Here is a 20,704-nt window from a genome sequence, read left to right as displayed (position 1 = left end):
CAGGCCCTGAGCTGGCCCCGCTGTCTGGCCTTCGATTGTCTGCCGTGGGAGTAGGCAGGCCTGCCTCCTTGTGTAACCGTGGACCGGCCCCTTGAGCCCCGTGGTGCCCAGGGATGCGGCAGTCATCTAACTGGACCCAAGTCTGTCCCGAGGAGCTTTAGGCATTCCTTCACCAAGCCCTGCACAAGGCTGGTGGTGATAGGCCCATGGGGCCCGGGCTGGGGGTTGTCAAAGTCAAGGGCTTTGCTTTGTCTTGGGGCCGCCCGGCAGGGTCCTCAGAAGACTCTGGGCCAGGTCCCATCCTGGGGTGGGTGCGGACGTGACCCCAGAGGCAGCTTTGAGGAGCATGACTGGGGTCCGGTTCCCTGGGCCTGCAAGTCAGGGACCTTGACTCGGCTCAGGTTACAGACCTGGGTTCAGATCCTGCTGCCCCCCTCGCGAGCCTGCCCTCTGGTAAGTTCCTAGAAGCTTCCCCCAAGTGTTGAGAGGTTGAGAAAGCAGGTGTGGGCGGCTACACAAGGACTCTGTGGGCATGTGACTGTCCCCTCTCCAAGGTGCTGAACCGGCAGGCGCCTCGGTCCTGCTGACTGCGGGGACTGAGGGTCTGGTGGTGGGACAGGAGCCACCACAACAAGATGCAGGCTGGGGGAGGGGGCCTCCAGCCCCCTCCTAACTCGGGGGATTGGCCCCTGCTCCTTGCAAAAGCCAGCATCACCTCCCCCGCCCCACACCTGCCCTCGGCAGGGACGTGGTCAGGGAATGTGTTAACCTGGGAGACTGGGGCTGGCAGGTTGGGGGCCAGCGTGGGTGTGGGAACCCTGGCGGTGGTTCAAGGATACTCCCAACCCCGCTCCTACCCTGGGCACCCACCTTGGAGGCCCCACTCGGCAGGAGCTAAGACTGCAGTCATAATAGGGGTGGGAACAGGGGTCCAGCTGTGCCACCAACTCCTCGAGTGGCCTCAGGCCAGTCACCCACCCCCTCTGGGCTTCCCGTGCTCCACCCTCACGAAGCCCCTGGTCTGTGAGCATGTTTTGGGGTTCATCCCTGGTCAGCAAGTCTGATCCCAAGCTAACCTCCCCATTCCAACCCCCCGGTCTTCCCCCTCCCGCGGAGGCCCGGCGGAGTCAGGACTCGGCTGGGCTGCAAGAAAGTACCAGGCAAGGGAGGACTGGTGATGGCCAGCTATGGAGCGCTGTCCTGTCACCAGCTTGACAAGGAAGGCAGGAAGGAAGATACTGTTAAATCCACACAAGATGAGGTGACATGCCCGAGGCCTTACCAGGCAGCTGGTCTCCCAGGAGCCACTCCGCCCCGTGGGCCTCTGCAGCTCAGCCGGAGCACCCTGGGGCTCCCAGCAGGGGCAGCTGCCTGGACCTCCACTCTCAGTGGCCCTCCTCCCCGTGGCTCATCTTACTGGCCAGGCTCCAGGAAGGTCCATCGTGAGGATGACCCAGGGAATGAAGGTGGGCAGGGAAGGGGGGCGGTCCCAGCGCTGGGGGCACTGGACCTGGGTCACACGAACTCTGTGACTTGAGCTACGCACAACTCCTGACTCGGTCACCCTGTCTGTAAAATGAGAGCAGTGGTCCTCAGCTGTTACAGGGCTTCATTAAGGAGCACGTGTCACGTCGTTCTCACTGAGCTGGTGGAAATCAGGATTTCTTCTCAGGGCAGAGGAAGAAGAGAGGGCCCAGGTTGCAGAAGTAGCTGCAAGAATGCCTGACCTGGACTAGAAGGTGTCTGCAGTGTCAGTCCCTCCACTTCCCCAACTTTTAGTGGCATCTGCGTGCATGTGCCCACCTGGAAAGGGTGGGCGTTGAGGACTGAACCCCACAGCTGGGTGGATGTGATTTGAACACAGGCTGATCCACAGAAGCAGAAGCAAAAGCAGGTGTTCGGTGGGGGTGTGACCTGAGTCCTCCAAAGTTCCAGAAATCTGGAAGAGGGCCGTGAACAGGCCCAGTCTGTGGCACGGAGAATAAAATCAATCCTATCTAGAGCTCTGAAATTCAGGTATTAAAATCAGCCCTGCCCACAGATGTAGAGAACAAACGTATGTACACGAGGGGGGGATGAGTTGGGAGATTGGGATTGACATATATACACTAATATGTATGAAATGGATAACTAATAAGAACCTGCTGTATAAAAAAATAAAGTTAAAAAAAAATTAGCCCTGCTTCCCCTCCCCCCGCCCCCAGTTTAAGGATACAAGTAGTTCCCATGCGGATTGTTAGGAGAGAAAGAGCAGCCCTGCTGTACCTGCTTTTCTCCCTGGAGGCAGCCACGTTTACCTCTTTCAGCTGAGCATTTTGCTCATGCCTCTAAACAATATGCTTGTATTACTACTTCTCGATTTGTCAGTTTCAGTCATAATTGTTGATTTTCCACTGGGGAACGTGAGGATTTAGCTCTTTGCTTCCCTGCCCCACCACACTCTCAAGCATTCAACGATAACCTTGGTTGGCTCCGCAATCAGTGTTTGCACCGTTACAAGTTAGGCAAATGCCGTTCTCAGCTGAGACTCAGAGAAAATGGTAACTTTTTATCTCTGGCACAGCTTGTTTTTCCTGGAGGGTTTTTGCATTCGCTTCATTTTCAATACATTTATCACTAATTTAGCCCCAAACTTTTACCAAATCGCTAAAGCTCTTAAGACGTTTGGATTCAAAACACTTCCTGAGGTTCTGGTCAATGTGCTAATCAGTTGTGTTTTTTTTTCCTTATTGTGAGATTCTAAGTATTTTACGTAGCCTCATTATAATTATAATTCATGATTATATTTATTGGAATGTTCAGTAATAAGAAACTAATATACATACCGTGCATTTATTATGAGTTGTACCATAATGTATATAACACTTTCATTTAGGAAAAATAATTACTGGAAAAAAATTTTTTTGGAGGATCTCTGGACTCTACCGGTGTCCTATCATTTTCATCTTCCTGAAGAATCTGTTCCAAGCCTCCTGACTACCCCAAGTGGGATACCCTGTCGGGACTCTTGTCTCTTGGACCCCATATCTTCCTGTTTCTTGGTTTACTCCCTCGTTTTGGTGAAGCATATCCTAGAGGAGCCTTCTGAGAAAGGGGACAAGGGATGAACGTTTTCAATAACCTGACATGCATGAATCTCTTGATTCCATCTTCATGCTTAATTGATGGGTACAGAATTTGGTTGAGTATAGAAATATGTTGGAAATTATCTTCCTTCAACATTTTGAGATTTGCTGTTTTCCAGTGTTATCTATTCCTGTGTTTAAAATTAGCCCAAAATGTAGCAGATTGAAACAATAACAATAAACATGTCTTTTCTGTGGGTCAGGAATTTGGGAGTGACTTAGCTGGTTGGTTCGGTTTACAGTCATTCATGAAGTTGCAGTAAAGCTGTCGCTAGAGCTGGAGGGTCAGCTTCCAAGATGACTCAGTCACATGACTAGCAGATTATGCTGACAGATGTTAGGAGGGCTCAGTTCCTCCCCATGTGGACCTCTCCACAGGGACACTGAGTGTCCTCACACATGGTGGCTGGCTTCCCCCAGAGCGAGTGATCAGAGAGAGAGCCAGGTGGACGCTGCGATGTCTTGTATGCCTAGCCACACATCACACACTGTCATTCCAGTCATGCCCTATCCATAAGCCCTACTCAGTGTGGGAGGGGACTACACATGAGGGCGTGAATACCCCAATATGGGACTCACCGGATGCTGGCTTCTAGTTTCCAGTGTTATTTCGATAGCTCCAAAATCATTCTTTTCATGATCCTTTGTAAGTGATCTGCTCTGTTTTCGCTCTCCTCCCCTCTCTCTCTGTCTCTCAAAGTTTGTAGAACATAATTTTTCTCTCTGATGTTTTGCAAATATCAGGTGTAAAGTTCTATTTTCATCTGTTGTTCTGGGCACTTGGAGGACATTTTCAATCGGTAAACTCGCCCTCTTTTCAGTTCTGGGAAATTTCCTTGCATTATTTTGTTTATAATTTCCTCTCCTCTGTTTTCTTTGTTGTCTTTTTCTAGAATTCCTGTTATTTAGTCTTTGACATACTGTATAGGACTTTACTGCTTTTTCATTTCTTTTTGACTCTATTTTTCTGGAAGATTTCCTCAATCTTATCTTCCAAACATCTTGTTGAGTTTTTTGTTTCTGCCATATTTTTATTTCCCCAAGCTGTTTTTTGTTCTCTGAATGCTCTTGTTAAATAGCATACGGTTCTTGCTTCTTGTTCTGGCCTCTCTTTTTGCTTTGAAGATATTAATTATTGCTTCATTTTAGTTTTGGACATTTTCTTCTCACTGCTTCTTACTGTTTTGTTGTTGGTTGGTTGATTTTTTTGGTCTTTCTCCCTCACGTGTGAGGTTTTCCTCAGTAACCCTTGAATGTTCTGCTCATGTGTCAGACTGGGGACTAAAAAGCTAATTGGAAGCTCTGAGCCCATGATGGGGGCTTGTCAGCTGACTTTCACTGTGGGTGAGGCGGCTGAGCCATTTGCGTGTGGAACCTTAAGTCCGTGTCTTTAGGTCTTTCCTCCTGAACTCATCAACACTTCCCAGGAAAAAGAGAGAAGCCTGGTGGCTGCCAGGTTCTAGGCGTTGAGTCAGAGGAAGGCTGGTCTGTCTGCTTAGTGCCCCTGTTTTCTGTCTGCCCCTCCCATGCTCAGCTGGGCCTGGGACTCTCCGTATACTCCCTCCAAGAATAAGTCTCCACGTTTCTGCTGAGGTCGGGGGATGGGAAATAGGAATTGGCAAGATTCTTACATGCGTCCAGAAGGACCTGGTGCCGCCAATTCCTGATTCCACCGCCAACTTAGAGTTGCTTCCTGGAGGGCTGTTTCCACCTGTCCATCTGTTTCCCCAGCTTCCTAAATGTTGATGCCGCCTCCTCTCCCACATTCCCCATCGTCGTGGGCTCGTGTTTTTAAGACTCTTCTCTTCTCTCTTATCGTAGCGTTTCAGGAGGCAAAGGTAGGTGTGTGTGTGCCTCCCCCATCTCCGCCTAGAAGCCATCGCTGCCGAGGTCATTGTCACAGAGACCCTGGGTGACCTCGGAAGTCACACACGGCGGGGGAACCACAGAGGTTCAGGGTGAGGGACAGAGCCAGGATTTGTCCCCGGAGCTGGCTGTCATCCAGGTTCAGCCCCCTGGCTCCTGGAGCATCCTGTCCTGCCTGCCCGGAAGTCTGGGCAGGCAGGAGTCATGGGGTCTGTTCCCAGAATGCCAGGGGCAGGGCGGCTGGGGGCAGGGCCGGCCGTTGGACAAACAGATCAAAGGTGAGGCGCCCCGGGGCTCCAGACCGGGCCTGGCCGAGTGCACCATGAGGTGGGTGGAAGCCCCCAGGGTCTCCCCAGCGGGGGTGAGGGGTGAGACTGGGCCTCACCGCCCCTCCCCTGCGCTGTCTTCAGGCTGCTGGTCACCCTGGGTCTGCTGTGGGGCTCGGCAGCCACCACGTCCTCGGGCCCGCAGTGGCCCAAGCCCGTGTTCGGGCGCCTGGCATCTCCTGGCTTCCCAGGCACGTATGCCAACAACCACGAGCAGCGCTGGGCCCTGACGGCGCCCCCCGGCTACCGCCTGCGCCTCTACTTCACTCACTTCCAGCTGGAGCCCTCCTACCTCTGCGAGTACGACTTCGTCAAGGTGCCGGCAGGACGGGCTGGGGCACGGGGACCCCCGGGGGCGGGGGCTGGCCTCGGAGCGCGGGCGGGAGGGCCGGCAGGCCCGGGGTCTCGCCTTCCCCCCGTGACCCGCAACCCCACAGCTGAGCGCCGGGACCACGGTGCTGGCCACGCTGTGCGGTTCAGAGAGCACGGACACGGAGCGGGCGCCCGGCAACGCCACCTTCTACTCGCCGGGCTCCAGCCTCGACGTCACCTTCCGCTCCGACTACTCCAACGAGAAGCCGTTCGCGGGCTTCGAGGCCTTCTACTCAGCAGAGGGTGAGCTGAGAGAAGGCCGGTTGGTGCGGGGGGACTGTCTTGGGCCAGACCAGCCCTCCCTTCCGCCCGCCTCCCTGAGGCTGGACTCCTGCCAGACCAGCAGGAGGGCGTCCCCACCTGGTCTGACATCATCATCGCAGTGCAAATATCAGCAACAGCCAGGACCTCTGCTCTAGGCTGAGCCCCATTCAGTGCCAGGTGCTGAGCCAGGACGTCCTCGTGGGCCCCGTGATGCAAGGACCAAGTGAGCCCGTTCACAGGTGGGACGGGTACCACTGGGCTGAGCGCGGCGTCTGCCTCTGGACTTCGAGTCTGGCACTTGCTTTCAGATTCTGGCTCCTGCAGGGACTTGCTGTTGGCCTCGGGCAAGTGGCTCAACCTCTCTGTGCTCATCCTGAGACTTCTGCAAGAATTTGGTGAAACCCATATAGAGGCCCACCCACTGGGTTCCCGTGCCGGTCGCTCCTTTCACTAGCCTAGTCACCACGAGCAGGACCATTAAACCGTCATTGGTTTAAAAAAGATGGTATTTAGGTCTCCCTCCAAGTGCTGCAGCGAGGTCGCAGTGACCCTGGGCCTCTAGCGCTCAGCTGGGCATGAGACACCTGCAGACAAGAGGAGGCTCCTCTCAGGTCAGGCCATGTTACTGGAGGGGCCCTAAACCCGAGCCTAGGCCTCAGCGATGTCCCCTCTCCTTCCCCGCTGACTGCCTGCCGGCCCCTCCCCCAGACATCGACGAGTGCCAGGTGCCCCCAGGAGAGGCCCCCACCTGCGAGCACCACTGCCACAATCACCTGGGTGGCTTCTACTGCTCCTGCCGTATGGGCTATGTTCTCCACAGTAACAAGCACACTTGCTCAGGTGAGCTGCAGCTGGAGGGGGACCCTGTGCCCAGCCTGCCCCCACCCTGCCCCAAGACACCGCTGGCTTCTCAAGGCCATAGCTGCTCTGCCCAGGCGACTGGAGGGCCCACTGGCCTTGGTCCACTAGACACTTCTCCTGGGTGACGGCTCCTTTTCAGATCTTCTGTCCCCTCTCACCATCCATCCATCTACCCATCCATCCATCTACCCATCCATCCACCCACCCACCCTCCCACCCATCCACTCTCCCACCCATCCACCCACCCACCCTCCCACCCATCCATCCATCCATCCACCCACCCATCCATCCATCCACCCACCCACCCATCCACCCATCCATCCACCCACCCATCCCCATCCATCCACCCATCCATCCACCCACCCATCCCCCCATCCATCCACCCATCCATCCCCCCACCCATCCATCCATCCATCCCCCCATCCCCATCCCCCACCCATCCCCCCACCCATCCCCACCCATCCCCCCACCCACCCTCCCACCCATCCACCCACCCCACCATCCACCCACCCACTACCCACCCATCCATCCATCCATCCACCCACCCATTCACCCACCCACCCATCCCCATCCACCCATCCCCCACCCATCCCCCCACCCATCCCCCCACCCATCCCCCCACTCATCTCCCCACCCATCCATCCACCCATCCCCCCACCTAAGCACTCATCCATCCACGTTCTCCAGCTCCTCACCTGCCTCCACCCTGTCCTTGGCTCACTCTCACTCCTCCTCAGCTCATTCACTTGGTGAGCATGTGGTCGGCCCTCACTGTGTACCTGGCCAATCAGGACTCATCCTCCTTGGGGGGCTTCAGGATGAAGGAGTGGGGGCCCTAGGCCTGCCTCACACAAGCTTCCCTCCATGAAACTTCAGCTCAAAGCTGCCGGTTCAGCCCCCAGCAGGCCAACCCCTTTGGCCTCCACGGCCCGGACTCCCCTCTGCGCCCCTGACGGGGGCCTGGACAGAAAACCAGCTGGCGCTCTGGGAGCGAGCAGCCCCCACCCTTGGTGCTGAGCCCGCTCCCCTGCTCAGTGCCCTCCGCCGTGTCTCTCCCCGTCTCTGTTCTCTCTTCCAGAGCAGAGCCTCTAGCCTGCCCTCCGGCTCCATTCTGGCTCGGGCAAGACCGCTGCAGCCTGCAGCCCCCATTGACCCCGCCCACGGACCTAACAATAAACTCGGCTCCACCTCCACCTGCTGCGTGTCTCTGGGGGGGAAGGGTGAGGGGAGGGCAGCAGTGTGCACTCTGGACCCCCTTCCTTCCCACCCTCACCTCAGCCCGACGGGCCCTAGTTGGTGGGAGCCGCCTCTATGGGGCCACAGGCTCCTTTGCCAGAGGGGCTTGCTCTGTCCTCACCCTCATTTTGATGATGGGGCACCGAGGCCCAGAGAGGGGCAGGGGGCTCACACAGGGGAACCGAGCTCTAGCTACTCCCCCACCAGGAATCCAAGGACTGAGCTCAAAGCATCCTGGGGTCCACCTCCTGTTCAGAGGATACCTCAGGTCCTGGGTGTGCTGGGGAGGGGGAGTCTGACCCCGAGCAGAGAGGCCCAAGGAGGTATCGATTCACTGATGGGCAGTCTGGTTGGTCCCCCACATCCGGGGGTGACTCCCTCTGTCCCATGGGGAGCAGCCACGTGGAAGAAGAAAGGCAGTGCTGGGACTCCTCACTTCCTGGAATGCCTGTGTCCCCACCTCTGCCACCTGGGGGATGGGGGGGTAGAACCCTCCTACGAGTGATGCCAACAGACATTCTCTTTGCAAAGGCAGAATCAGCTGTTTCATTGGGGAAAGTGGGTACCAGACTCACTTATGATCAGTGTGGACTTGAACTGCCCTCAATTGCCCCCCAGGGCAGAGCCTAGACCCAGGGAAGGTGGGCAAGGGGAGGCCTTCCTGAGTGTTCCTGGAGGGGGCCCAGGGGAGACTCCTCTCCTGCCACCTCCCCACACCAAATTCCTGGGAACAGGAAAGTCCCCTTCACTTCTGGTGCCCCTTTCCCCCAGGCAGACCCTGACATGGCTCACTCCCCGCACCCCTGGAACTGTGACTCTGGCCCAGGGTTCCCCACACCAGGAGCCTCAGCTTAGGGCCTCCATCCTCCCTGGGGTTGTGAGTGGGGCCACTGGAGAATGTACCTCCAAGGGTCACTTGTTTCAGCTAAATCCTGGAAGCCAGAGAGACCCCTCCCTAAATTGTCCCTTCAGCCACTGGGTGGGGCGTTCAGTCTCAGGAGATGCCTCTGGGGCTGGCATGTGACAGTGGACAGGTGGCCTGAGCCACGCCGCCTGCGCCTGGCTCACCCCGCCTGTCCTCTCCCCTCTCCCCAGCCCTGTGCTCAGGCCAGGTCTTCACCGCCCGGTCTGGGGTGCTCAGCAGCCCTGGATACCCTCAGCCGTACCCCAAACTCTCCAGCTGCACCTACAGCATCCGCCTGGAGGAGGGGTTCCGTGTCACCCTGGACTTCGTGGAGTCCTTTGACGTGGAGATGCACCCTGAGACCCAGTGCCCCTACGACTCCCTGAAGGTCTGGTTCCCCTGGCCGCTGCCTCCCCCTGGCCCGGCAGGTCCTGAGGTGACAGGGGCCTCTCCACTTTCAGATTCAAACAGACAAGGAGGAATATGGCCCATTTTGTGGGAAGACGTTGCCCCGCAGGATTGAAACCAAGAGCAACACTGTGACCATCACCTTTGCCACCGATGAGTCGGGGGACCACACGGGCTGGAAGATCCACTACAACAGCACAGGTGAGGGCAGGTGGGGCTCCGATTCGGCAGGGAGCTCTTCCGGAAGGATCAAGGAGCCACACAGGATGGAACGCTTCCTGGCCGGGCCTGGGAAGTTAGGGGAGGGAAAAGTTTTCCTTAACCCTCTTAGTGTCCCTGGCTGGGTCTGAAAAGCAACCTGACGGGTTAACAGGAAAAAAAGAAGCATACATGTTTATGTCATGTAAATTTTATGTCATGTAAATTTTATTTCCTTTGTAAGGAAATAAAGACTCAGAGAGACAGCTGGACCTGTGCACTTTTGGGCTAGGTTTGCTGAGGAGTATGATAGGCTGAGGAATATGAAGTAAGGGTGGAAAACGGGGTGGGGGAACTTAGCCAGGCCTGTTAGGATTGTTCTTGGCATCCTTTTGTCTTTGGTGATAAGGCTTCCCTCTGGGTGTAGGGCAGACACCTCTCACGTGAGGGTCTTATGACCTGCTTCAGGGAAGAAGGGCGAAGGGTGGGGAATCAGAGTGACCTTCCTGCTTCTGCCGTTTTCTCAAACTCCCAGCTTAAAATCGTCAACATGCCAAGGTGCCGTATTTTGAGGTAGTGCGTCCTGAACTCCATCAGAAGACAGGCCAGGTTTGAGTGGGGTCGTCTGCGAGGCAGGGGTCCCCTATGGGAAGTGTCGCCCCCCCATTCATCCACCCACCCACCCACCCCTCCATCCAACCATCCCTCCTTCTACCCATCTACCCATCCAAACAGCCATCCTCCTCTCCTGCCCTACCTCTCACCCTCCCCTCTTCCATTCACCCCTCCATCCAACCATCCTTCCTTCCATCTGTAGGGGAGGCAATAATAATTTTCCCTCTGCCCTTCCAAATTCTTGGCTGGGAACAAGAGACATTAACGAGAGAAAAAGAAACAAGTTTATGAACATGTAGATCTCGTGCATACGTGGGAGATAACCCAGGGGAAAATGAGTCTCAGAGGTGGCTTAGAATTCAGGCTTAAACATCTTCAGCTGAAGACAAAAGAGAGAAAGGGTACAGGGGAGTCCAGTCATGAGGAGGTGACCAGGAAAAGCATGGTAAGCAAGAGTAAGATTTGTTATGCAGATTAAAGACTGTCTTCTTTTTATTGCTTTTGAAATTTAATTTTAGTAAAAAAAAATTTCTGTCTTTTCCTTTAAGAGTTTCTAGTGATTTAGTCATCCTACTCCTGGTACAGAGTTCGAGACACTCTTACAAATGGAGATTTCCTCTGTAAACATAAATTTCCCTTAGAAAAGGGTACTTTCTACTCTGTTTTCAGAGTCTTTCCTGTGTCTGCTGTTTCATAAGATAATCAGCTCAAAATACAGTTGGCTTCCCACACCCGTGGATGTAGAGCCCGTGGATACAGATGGCTGACACTCTGCCTTTTTTTTTTTCTTTTGGCCGAGAAGCTTGTGGGATGGTGTTAGTTTTCCGACCAGGGATTGAACCCATGCCCTCAGCAGTGAAAGCGCTGAGTCCTAACCACTGGACCGCCAGGGCGTTCCCTCTGCCATTTTGTACAAGGGACTTGAGCAACCGCAGATTTTGGTATCCACGGGGCTCCTGGAACCAATGCCCCGCAGACATCACGGGACAGCTATAATCCTTATGCCAAGTCATGTTCATGCCACCCCTCACACACATCCATCTGTCCATCCTTCCCTCCTTCCATCCATCCATCTATCCATCCATCTTATGGATGTGCACTGGGCCCTGTGTGGGGAATACGTAATACCTCTGCTGTCAGTCCAGTCTAGTCACAGCACCATGACCACAGCCCTGTGACAAGCACAGCCGAGCACCAGACACAGTGAGAGTCCAGAGGAGGGACCTGGCCCAGGCAGGGGCCGGGTGCTAACAAAAGGGGCCTGGGACACGAAACATACGAGATTGGATTGAAAGGACAAGTAGGTATTGGAGGAAGGTGCAAGGGTGTTCCAAGTGCAAGGGAAGTGTATGTGCAACAGCCCAGAGGCTCCGACTGTCTTGGTGTGAGCTGTAAGAGGGTGTGATGGGGTAGGCAGAGATGCGGACTCCCGCCTGACATGGAGGGTTTGGACAGGGAGTCTGCACTCTGCCTCTCAGACCCTCCTCCACCACCTCTTCCTCGCGACAGACCCTCAAACGTAGACGGTAGTTCGTGGTGCCACCTCCTGAGACACGAGTCCAAGCCCCCCACCTTCGGGCACTGACCTCTGGACGTGTCTGTCCCTCTCACCACTCTCAGCCAACAGGTCTTTCAGGATGTTTTTGGAAAGACAGAGTAACTGAGCTGGAGAAGCGCCAAAGCAAAACACCCAAGGCCCCAAGCCGTGCTCAGAGCGCAGGCTGGGTGTCAGACTGCCCGGGTTGGCGGCCCGGCTGTAACGCATCCTGTTTCCTGGCCATGTGACATTGAACCTCTTAACATAACTTTTCTGAGACTTAATGTCCCAATTATCCAATGAAGGACAAAGCTCCTTGGAAAGGTGGGGATTAGTGGGCTAACGCAGAAGACACTGAGTGAGCATGGAGGAGGTGTTGAGTAATTTTAAAAATGAGATTGAATTAGGAAAGATTAACCTTTGGGCCAGCTCTGTGGGAAAGGGTGGGAGACGGGTCAGTAGGGGAGAGACCAGCACTTTGGGAACATTTCATTTGCCTCTTGTTCATATTTAAAAAGCCTTTTGTTTTCCTGTGGGTCGAAGTAATAAAACTTCTAAAACTGAAGCACTGGTTTCAGAGTGAGTCAGAGGGAAGAGTCAGGTTTGCCAGGCTGGTGGGTGAGAAGGGGCCAGGACAGAGCCTGGAGGTGTGTGTGAAGGGAAATGCCAGCAGGGCCCTGGCCTGGGTATGAGGTGGCCTCGGGAAGCCCTGGCCCCGACAGGGCCACCTGGAACATCCCTGGAGATTGGTTCCAAGAGGGGAGACTCTGGGGCCTGCCTGGGACTGAGAGTCGCTGCAGGACACAGGGGTCAGCTGCTGGAGGAAGCAGGGGACTGGGCAAATGACCTGCATGGGCTGAGGGGTGGCCTTGGGTGATGGGCAGCCATGGGGCACTGGCTGAAGGCTTGGGGTGACAACAGGCCAGGGTTTGGGGGCCAAAGTGGAAGCCAGCCGTGAGCCCTGTGGGCACGTGCTCACGAGGGACGTATGAGGCCTCCTGAGTGCCAGTCTGGCCCTGAGCCCCGGTGCCTCTCTGAGCCACAGGGGCTGCTGCCCGTTGCCCAGCCTTATTAGCAAAGCGGTTTCCTCTGTGCTTCACATTTGGTCCTCGCAGCGGCCTTAGAAGCTGAGCAAACGTTCTTATCACTCTCAGCTTACAGATGAGGAAACTGAGGATTTCCTGTGATTTTAACCCATGCTGTCCAGCTCTTTCCCCCCCAAGTTACACTCCCCCAGTTTTCAGCAGTGTGTGTGAGGCCCCTGGCGTGGAGCAGATGCTCCCTTTGCCGTGACCATGCTCCCTTACCACGTTCCCGGCTTTCTTTTCATCACTTTGGCTGAAGCCCAGGCCAGGAGACAAATCCTAATTTGTACGATAAGCAGCGAAGAGTTTAATCTTGCCTTTGGTTTTAAATCTTAAGAACTCCACCCCACTGTGGCAAGCTCTCTTTACACGTTGTTTCATTTATAAACCAAGAACTTCTAATTGCTAAATTCAGACTTGCTGCTATAGAGCCAGCTAAACCCCCGACATCTGGTTTCCTTGCGCAGCTCAGCCCTGCCCTGACCCGACGGCACCACCTAACGGCCACATCTCCCCTGTGCAGGCCACATACATCATGAAAGACCGCTTCTTTGTCTTCTGCGAGTCGGGCTACGAACTTCTGCAAGTAAGTTAATACAAAGCTGTTTAAGTGCACCACAATCATGACGGTTTTTGAATGAATACATATTTATATCAGCAAATATGTGAAAGGAAAATGGGGAAACAGCTGTTGGCAGGATGGTGGTTTACTTTGCCTATGATTGAACAATAAAATTCAAAGAAATGATACATTTGCTAAGAGAAACGGCTACAGAGAATTTTCTATTCTTAGGAACTCCGCTTTTTAAAATTTTTTTAAAATTTATTATTTTTGGCTGCGTTGGGTCTTTGTTGCAGCGCATGGGTTTTCTCTAGTTGCGGCGAGGGGGGCGCTACTCTTTGTTGTTTCGGTGGCTTCTCTTGTTGTACAGCACGGGCACCAGGTGCGCAGGATCCAGTAGTTGTGGCATGCAGGCTCAGTAGTTACGGCTCGTGGGCCCTGGAGCACAGGCTCAGTAGCTGTGGCCCACGGGCCCAGTTGCTCCGCGGCATGTGGGATCTTCCCGGACCAGGGCTCGAACCCGTGTCCCCTGCACTGGCAGGCAGATTCTCAACCACTGCGCCACCAGGGAAACCCATAGCTCCGCTTTTTAAAAAAACTTTTTCTTTTTCTTTTTTTTTTGAAAGCTGGCGATTAAAATGAACACCTTTTCTCTGTTCACACACATTACAGCAGCTCTTGGTAAAGCAGCTGAAATGTTGGTCATGTGCTCTGTGTTATCACCTTGCATTAAATCAAGCTCCTCCTGGTCAAATGACCTTTACATGAAACAACTCCTGGGCCCACAAAAAAATTCAATGGCCCTTGGAAACAGTATATTCTGCAAAGTTATAAACAGTGACCACTGTTAAGGGAGAAGGAGAATAATTTCAAAAAATGCTTAGTGTGTTTCTTTAGGGGCACAGGTTAGAGATTCACATGCCCTCTTTATGTTCTTCAAAATGTCACTGAATCCCAGTGGTAAAAAGCAATAACACTGAAAAGATAGCTGGTTATGCAACCAGTCCTGTGGAGGGACAACCACCCCCGACCCTCAAAAAAGTGAGACACTTTGCTCAGCTTGTAAACTTCTCGGCGGGCTCTTTCCACAGCAACTTGGACCCAAGCCTGTTCAGTTTCTGAGGAAAAAAGAAGTCATCCTGCTCTCCTTCGAAGCATAAAGCTTCAGTCAAAGCCACCTTCTTTCATTTTAAAGTCTGATTTTAGAAAAATATTTAAATAAGTCAAAAATGTCCCGCTAAATATTAGCAATGGAAAGTGATTGAGGACACACATGCGAAGCTTCTGGAAATATTGATATTTTAAATAACTTTCCTCCAGTTAATAGCCGCAGGCTAGAAAAATCCAGACACATCCATATCTGATCAGGCTGATCGTCCCCAAACTTTTGACTGTCACCCTTTGGCACTTTACATAAAGAAATGGTGGAACACCAGCAGGAACTTGAGAGAAATCTGACGTATTCTTGGATTAAGTGGAAAGCAGAAAATATAAACCGCTGCAGAGGTCAACATCTTTAAAACTGATACACACACATAGGTGACATCACCAACAAGTACACACATGTATCAAGGCAGTTGGGCTGCGTGTCCAGTCATGTGGGTGCATCACCCCCTTGGGAGCATGTCTTGAAACACTCGAAGAAGAACTATCGTGGGAGCAGAGCTTTGGGGAGTGGTTTCCTGATATAAACAAGGAAATTAATATTTTCTCAATTCCTCTTTAGGGTTATTGGCCCCTGAAATCATTTGTTGCAGTCTGTCAGACAGATGGATCTTGGGACCAACCGATGCCGGAGTGCAGCAGTACGTATGTGTGACCACAACGCCTGTAGCTGCTTCTGCTACTACTGCTGCTTCTGGTATTTTTAAAGAATGATTTATCAGGGCCTGAATTCCAAATTTGCTTCTCATCCTCAGTCTCTCAGAGCACTTTTAAGAGGTTAAAACAGGACCAAGCTACTAGAAAAAGTATTTGCTTCAGAAAAGTATGGTATTTAAAAATATTTTTCTAAGTATAAAATACTCATAAAAGATGGGAAATAGAGAAAATTACAAACATTATAATACTCATAATCCCGCCGTATCAGAGTATAGTCACTCTCGTTATTTTGGTGCATAGCCCTCCAATTACATATATCACACATGTAAACATGTACAGGCTACTGTTTGTAGGGGCATATACGCATCAAACTGGGATAATGGTGTTCACTACCATTTTGTGAACTAAGAATCACGTACCTTATTTTTAATATTTTTAAAATTATGATACGTGTTAAATGGAAAAACCATATAAATTCACAAAAATATACAGTGAAAGCCTCTCTTGCCCAAATCCTCAAACTACCTGTAAGACACTGGGATCCATTCCTTCTTACTCTTTATTTCCTATACTATTTATACTAACATATCTCACTTACTTTTGAACTAAATCTGACTGCAATGTACTCTTCCCCCCAACATTGTTGGGTTATCGTTCCACAACAATCCAAGCACTCATAGAGCTGCTCCTTCTTTTTAATGACTGCATAGTATTCCATCAGAGGACCTATGCTTTTTGTTTCATGTGATTTCTATTGTTTCCAGTTTACTATTACATACGCTGCCATAGTTAACACCTCTGTACGTATACTTTCACATATTTTTTAAAAATAAATTTATTTAGTTTTTGGCTGCATTGGGTCTTCGTTGTTGTGCACAGGCTTCCTCTAGTTGCACTGAGCGGGGGCTACTCTCCGCCACGGCACACTGTCCCCTCACTGCAGTGGCCTCTCCCGTTGCCAAGCACAGGCTCCAGGCGTGCAGGCCTCAGTAGTTGTGGCTCGCGTTCTCCAGAGCGCAGGCCCAGTAGTTGTGCCACACGGGCCTACTTGCTCCGCAGCATGTGGGATCCTCCCGGACCAGGGCTCGAACCCGCGTCCCCTGCATTGGCAGGTGGACTCCTAACCACTGCACCAGCAGGGAAGTCCCTACTTTCACATACTTTTTTGCAAGGGTTTCTACGAAATTCCTAGGGGAATATTTTTATTTCAAAATTTATATTCCCGTGAGACTACCAATTCTTTACTACCAATTCTTTTAGTTTAAAAACCAGTAAAGAGCTGGCACCGAAGGACTGTTGGACTAAGGTATGGGTTAGAGCCCTGATTCTGCCACTTTTCACTGGGTACTTACGGGCATCTCATCTGTGGAGAATTAAGGCAACGTAGACAACGCTCTTGACACAAAGCCAGACACACTGCTATTAAGTTGCTAAAAACGATTTACCTTTTAAAATCCACAGAAGTACATCAACAATTTTTAGATGTCTGTGTACAAAACTATGACTTTTAGACTGGTATCACTTTGTCTCACAAATTGGTTATGTCACATTAGTAATGTCCTAACAGTTGTGAATTCTAACCCAAACTCAAGGTATTATGACTTCCAGGTCTTCTAAAAAGGTCAACTTAGGGAAAGGATCATAAGAACAAGTTCTTCGGTCTTCTTTGTTCTATTTTTTAGGCTAACCAAATTGTACCATTTAACATCAAACCAGACTGTATAGGCATATGCAGCCTGTGCTGTTTTCTTTCGTGAGTGCTAAGAAGTCCAAGTAGTTTCAAATTCCCTTCCTTTAGGGAAGGCATCATACAACTCCTTGCCTAGGGCCTTCACTTCAACCTAGCCATTTAGTTAGGAACAGAGATGAGAGTGATGCTTTCAAATCACACTAAGGCGATTCTCTCCATTTTCAGAGATGAAATGATGCCCATCTTGAATATGACTTCAAGTTATAACAACACACAGCACAACCACTATCAGTCTCCACATCGTTTTAATGTTAGGATTCAAAGTACAAACTGACTTTCCCTCTCCCGTGTTTATTAGTTGTTGACTGTGGCCCTCCTGATGACCTACCCAGTGGCCAAGTGGACTATATAACGGGTGCCGAGGTGACCATATACAAAGCTGTGGTTAAATATCGCTGTAATGAGTTCTACACAATGAGAACAGATGATGGTAAGCAAATTGTTCAAAGTTGGGGGTGGGTGATATTTGGAACCTAAGCCCTCATGATCTGAGAATGGACTTAGCCAACATTTCTGGCTAAGGCTAGACAAAAGATTAAAAGGCACTTCTTCCACCTGCGAAGTGAAATATTATAGCTGAAGTGACTTTAATGTCAATTTGCAAGAATCTGAAAACAGATCTTATCTAGTAAATGACTACTACAAACACACAATATATTCCAAATGGTTTAATTTAACAAGTCAAAACCTTATCATTAAGCACTTAAGATCTTGATACATATTCAAGTTACACATCTAAAAGGTTTCCACTTTGCAAGCATACATGGTAATGCAGAGACCTCCTATTTATGAAATCATGTAAAATGGTTATTCAGACGCCTCTGTTTCCCACTGATGCTCAGGAATCTGCATTTTCGAGGGGGTATTCAAGCAAATGACAACCACCTTTGCACATGCAGTTAAACATTTTTGCTCTTTCAATGATTTGCAGGTAAATATGTGTGTGAGGCTGATGGATTCTGGACGAGCTCCAAAGGAGAAAAATCACCCCCTGTCTGTGAGCCTGGTAATGGATACATTTATACACGAGATTCATAACTGATGGAAAGTAGAACTGGGTAGCAGACAGTAAGTAGTGCTTCAGCTGTGTAGGCAGAAATGTAACTTCAGCACTTGGCTCTTAGACCAGCTTATTATTTCCAAATAGTATGTTCTCATTACCCCTTCCATATGGAGAGGTTGTTGGTGCTGACTGTATCAGTCATTTGATTATTTTTGACCTTTCAACTAGGCAAGCATAAAAAATTAAATGATTTTTAAAATTATCTTGAACCATTTATACATTTATAAACATGATTTCTTCTCTTTAAAAATGCTATTAAAACCCAAAGCTAATAACCTCATTATTTCCCTAAGCAATTGTTTTCAATGACATCTAGTTTTTAAACATTAATGCAATTTGCCTTTTAACAGTACTTAAAAAAAAGTTTTACCAGAATCTGCTCTGAAGATATAGTTGAGTGCTTAAAAAAAAAATCAGAAAGGTAATAATATACTCATCACCCCTGTGCTATTTGGCTTAAATTAGTCTTTTTTGAAAACCTGCATCTTAGCTGACAACAATGTTTGTAAGCTTTAATAAGAGTATTCTGCCACAACAGGAAACATATTTGCTACATTTATGAGCATATTTAGTTAGCAATACATAATAAAGTTTAGTGTTTGGAAGAAACAACTAGACCCAAAATAATTTCTGAACCTAAAGGTTCCTGGCTACAACTGCAACATTCTAATTTTTAAAAAACATTTTAATGTACAAAGGTGAAAGTAATTCTGCAAATCCTATGATAGTGACCTTAGTTTCTGCTTTCCCAGAACTACATGGTAAATACCCCATTTTACAAGTTGGAAGACAGAAGCAATGAAAAGGTTATTTTTCACTTCCTACGCACATCAGCTCAGACAATTCCTGTTTGCCCTATTAAATATTTTCCCAATTGCGAGACCAAATTATTTTACCAAAACAAATCAGTTTCTAAAAGTTAATTTTCACTCACCTCATTTTCTGCAGAGCTAAAAAATACCAAATGGTTTTATCAGGTCTTTGAACAGTGTTTTAAGCAGTCTCACTTGCCTGTATAGGTGGACACCCACCAAATTATGTGATGCAATTTTTGGTTGACATTACATATACACAACTCCAAAGTGGTAATAATTGGAGAAAAAACACCATCGGGTTTCTATAAAGGCTCTATACATCTTTTTTCCCCCAGTTTGTGGAATATCCACCCGTACCACAGAAGGTCGTATATATGGAGGACAAAATGCAAAGCTTGGCGATTTTCCTTGGCAAGCCCTGTTATTAGGTAAAACTATAGCAGCAGGTGCACTTCTATATGACAACTGGATCCTAACAGCTGCTCATGCTGTATATGAGCAAAGAGAAGACGCCGCCTCCCTAGACATTAGAATGGGTGCCCTGAAGAGACTGTCACCTCATTATACACAAGCCTGGGCCGAGGCCATTTTTATACATGAACGTTACACTCATAATGCTGGTTACGATAATGACATAGCATTGATTAAATTGAAGAACAAAGTTGTATTAAATAGAAACATCATGCCTATTTGTTTGCCAAGAAAAGAAGCTGAATGCTTCATGAGAACCAATGATATTGGAACTGCATCTGGATGGGGATTAACCCAAAGGGGTTTTCTTGCCAGAAATCTAATGTTTGTTGACATACCAGTTGTTGACCATCAAAACTGTACTGCGGCATATGCAAAGAAGTCCTATCCGGGGGAAAGGGTAACTGACAACATGCTTTGTGCTGGTTTAGAAAGTGGGGGCAAGGACAGCTGTAAAGGCGACAGTGGGGGGGCATTAGTGTTTCTACATAATGAGACACAGAAATGGTTTGTGGGAGGAATAGTGTCCTGGGGTTCCATCAATTGTGGGGAGGCAGATCAGTATGGGGTCTACACAAAAGTCATTAACTATATTCCCTGGATCAAGAACATAATTAATAGTTTTTAGCTTGTGTGTCTCCAGTGAGTACATGATTCTTTGTTCTAAAAAATACCTGTAAAAGACCTCAGCAGCAAACTGACCTGAGAAACATTAACACGACAGCTGCTGTTCCACCTCAAAACCAAACCAAACTACAGGTGAGATGTGCCTTTCAGGCACTTCTCCACTTGCCACTTTTCCACCACTTACTCTCTGATTGAAGGGGACATAAACCATTGTAGTGATATTCACCGTTGCCAATCCAACAGAAACTCACTGGTTAAATTTGGACTTACTTACAAAAGTCCAGTGTCTTTTTGCACTGGCCATGTGCATTTCTGGAAATTGCCTGTTCATGTTCTTTAACTGTTTTTCTCCAGTTTTTGTACTTGTTCTTATTGTTCTCTGAGAGCATTACATATTATAGCAGTATTGGTTCAGGAATTACTTTGAATCATGTTTTTCTTGGGTAGATAAATTGGAAATATCAATACTTTGGCCTAGGTATAGACTGATTTCCATGTTAAAAGCGATGCTATAATTTTTCACTTCTCAAACTGGCAGAAAAGAAGAGCATGGAACAGCACCAGTTCACACTGTCGAAGGCGACGAATTTTCTGAAGGACAATTTGGCAAATCTATTCCACAAGTCTTAAAAGCATGCATAGTCTTTGACCTGGTAATTCCAATGCTAAGATTTTAATTTAGCTGTGAGGATGTTCCTAGCACTTGGAAATAACCTAAATATTTTATTTTCAAATTCAGAAGACAGTTGAATCAAATGTGGCATTTCCATAAGATGAAATACAACATTAAAAATAAGT

The 20,704-nt window shown here is 49.7% G+C and overlaps 1 protein-coding gene across 11 annotated transcripts; it reads left to right on the top strand.

Moving 5' to 3' along the window:
- Window positions 1-66: 66 nt before the first annotated feature.
- On the top strand, window positions 67-20,647 carry MASP2 (MBL associated serine protease 2). Of its 11 annotated transcripts, XM_067720285.1 has the most exons (12): window positions 67-5,269; window positions 5,402-5,633; window positions 5,755-5,932; window positions 6,662-6,793; window positions 9,146-9,342; window positions 9,416-9,563; window positions 13,265-13,383; window positions 15,086-15,164; window positions 17,229-17,360; window positions 17,862-17,936; window positions 19,144-19,236; window positions 20,445-20,647. In XM_067720285.1, the coding sequence occupies exons 1-12, from the start codon at window positions 5,196-5,198 to the stop codon at window positions 20,534-20,536; spliced, it is 1,551 nt and encodes a 516-aa protein (XP_067576386.1). In that variant the 5' UTR covers window positions 67-5,195; the 3' UTR covers window positions 20,537-20,647. The 11 variants fall into 11 exon arrangements, with proteins under 11 accessions (XP_067576386.1, XP_067576336.1, XP_067576396.1 ...); XM_067720235.1 differs by having other exon boundaries at window positions 13,321-13,383; window positions 15,086-15,220; window positions 19,144-20,647; XM_067720295.1 differs by lacking the exon at window positions 19,144-19,236.
- Window positions 20,648-20,704: the final 57 nt, after the last annotated feature.

The sequence above is a fragment of the Pseudorca crassidens genome, chromosome 2, assembly GCF_039906515.1.
Source record: "Pseudorca crassidens isolate mPseCra1 chromosome 2, mPseCra1.hap1, whole genome shotgun sequence".
Classification (NCBI taxonomy): domain Eukaryota; kingdom Metazoa; phylum Chordata; class Mammalia; order Artiodactyla; family Delphinidae; genus Pseudorca; species Pseudorca crassidens.
This window is presented reverse-complemented; position numbering and strand designations above follow the sequence as displayed.

Excerpts from the sequence above, each read along its gene's own strand:
- MASP2 (XM_067720235.1), top strand. The coding sequence starts at position 5,196 with ATGGGGTCTGTTCCCAGAATGCCAGGGGCAGGGCGGCTGGGGGCAGGG. Across the intron at positions 9,343-9,415 it reads GCCCCTACGACTCCCTGAAG|ATTCAAACAGACAAGGAGGA; the intron begins GTCTGGTTCCCC and ends CTCCACTTTCAG. Across the intron at positions 9,564-13,320 it reads GATCCACTACAACAGCACAG|GCCACATACATCATGAAAGA; the intron begins GTGAGGGCAGGT and ends TCCCCTGTGCAG.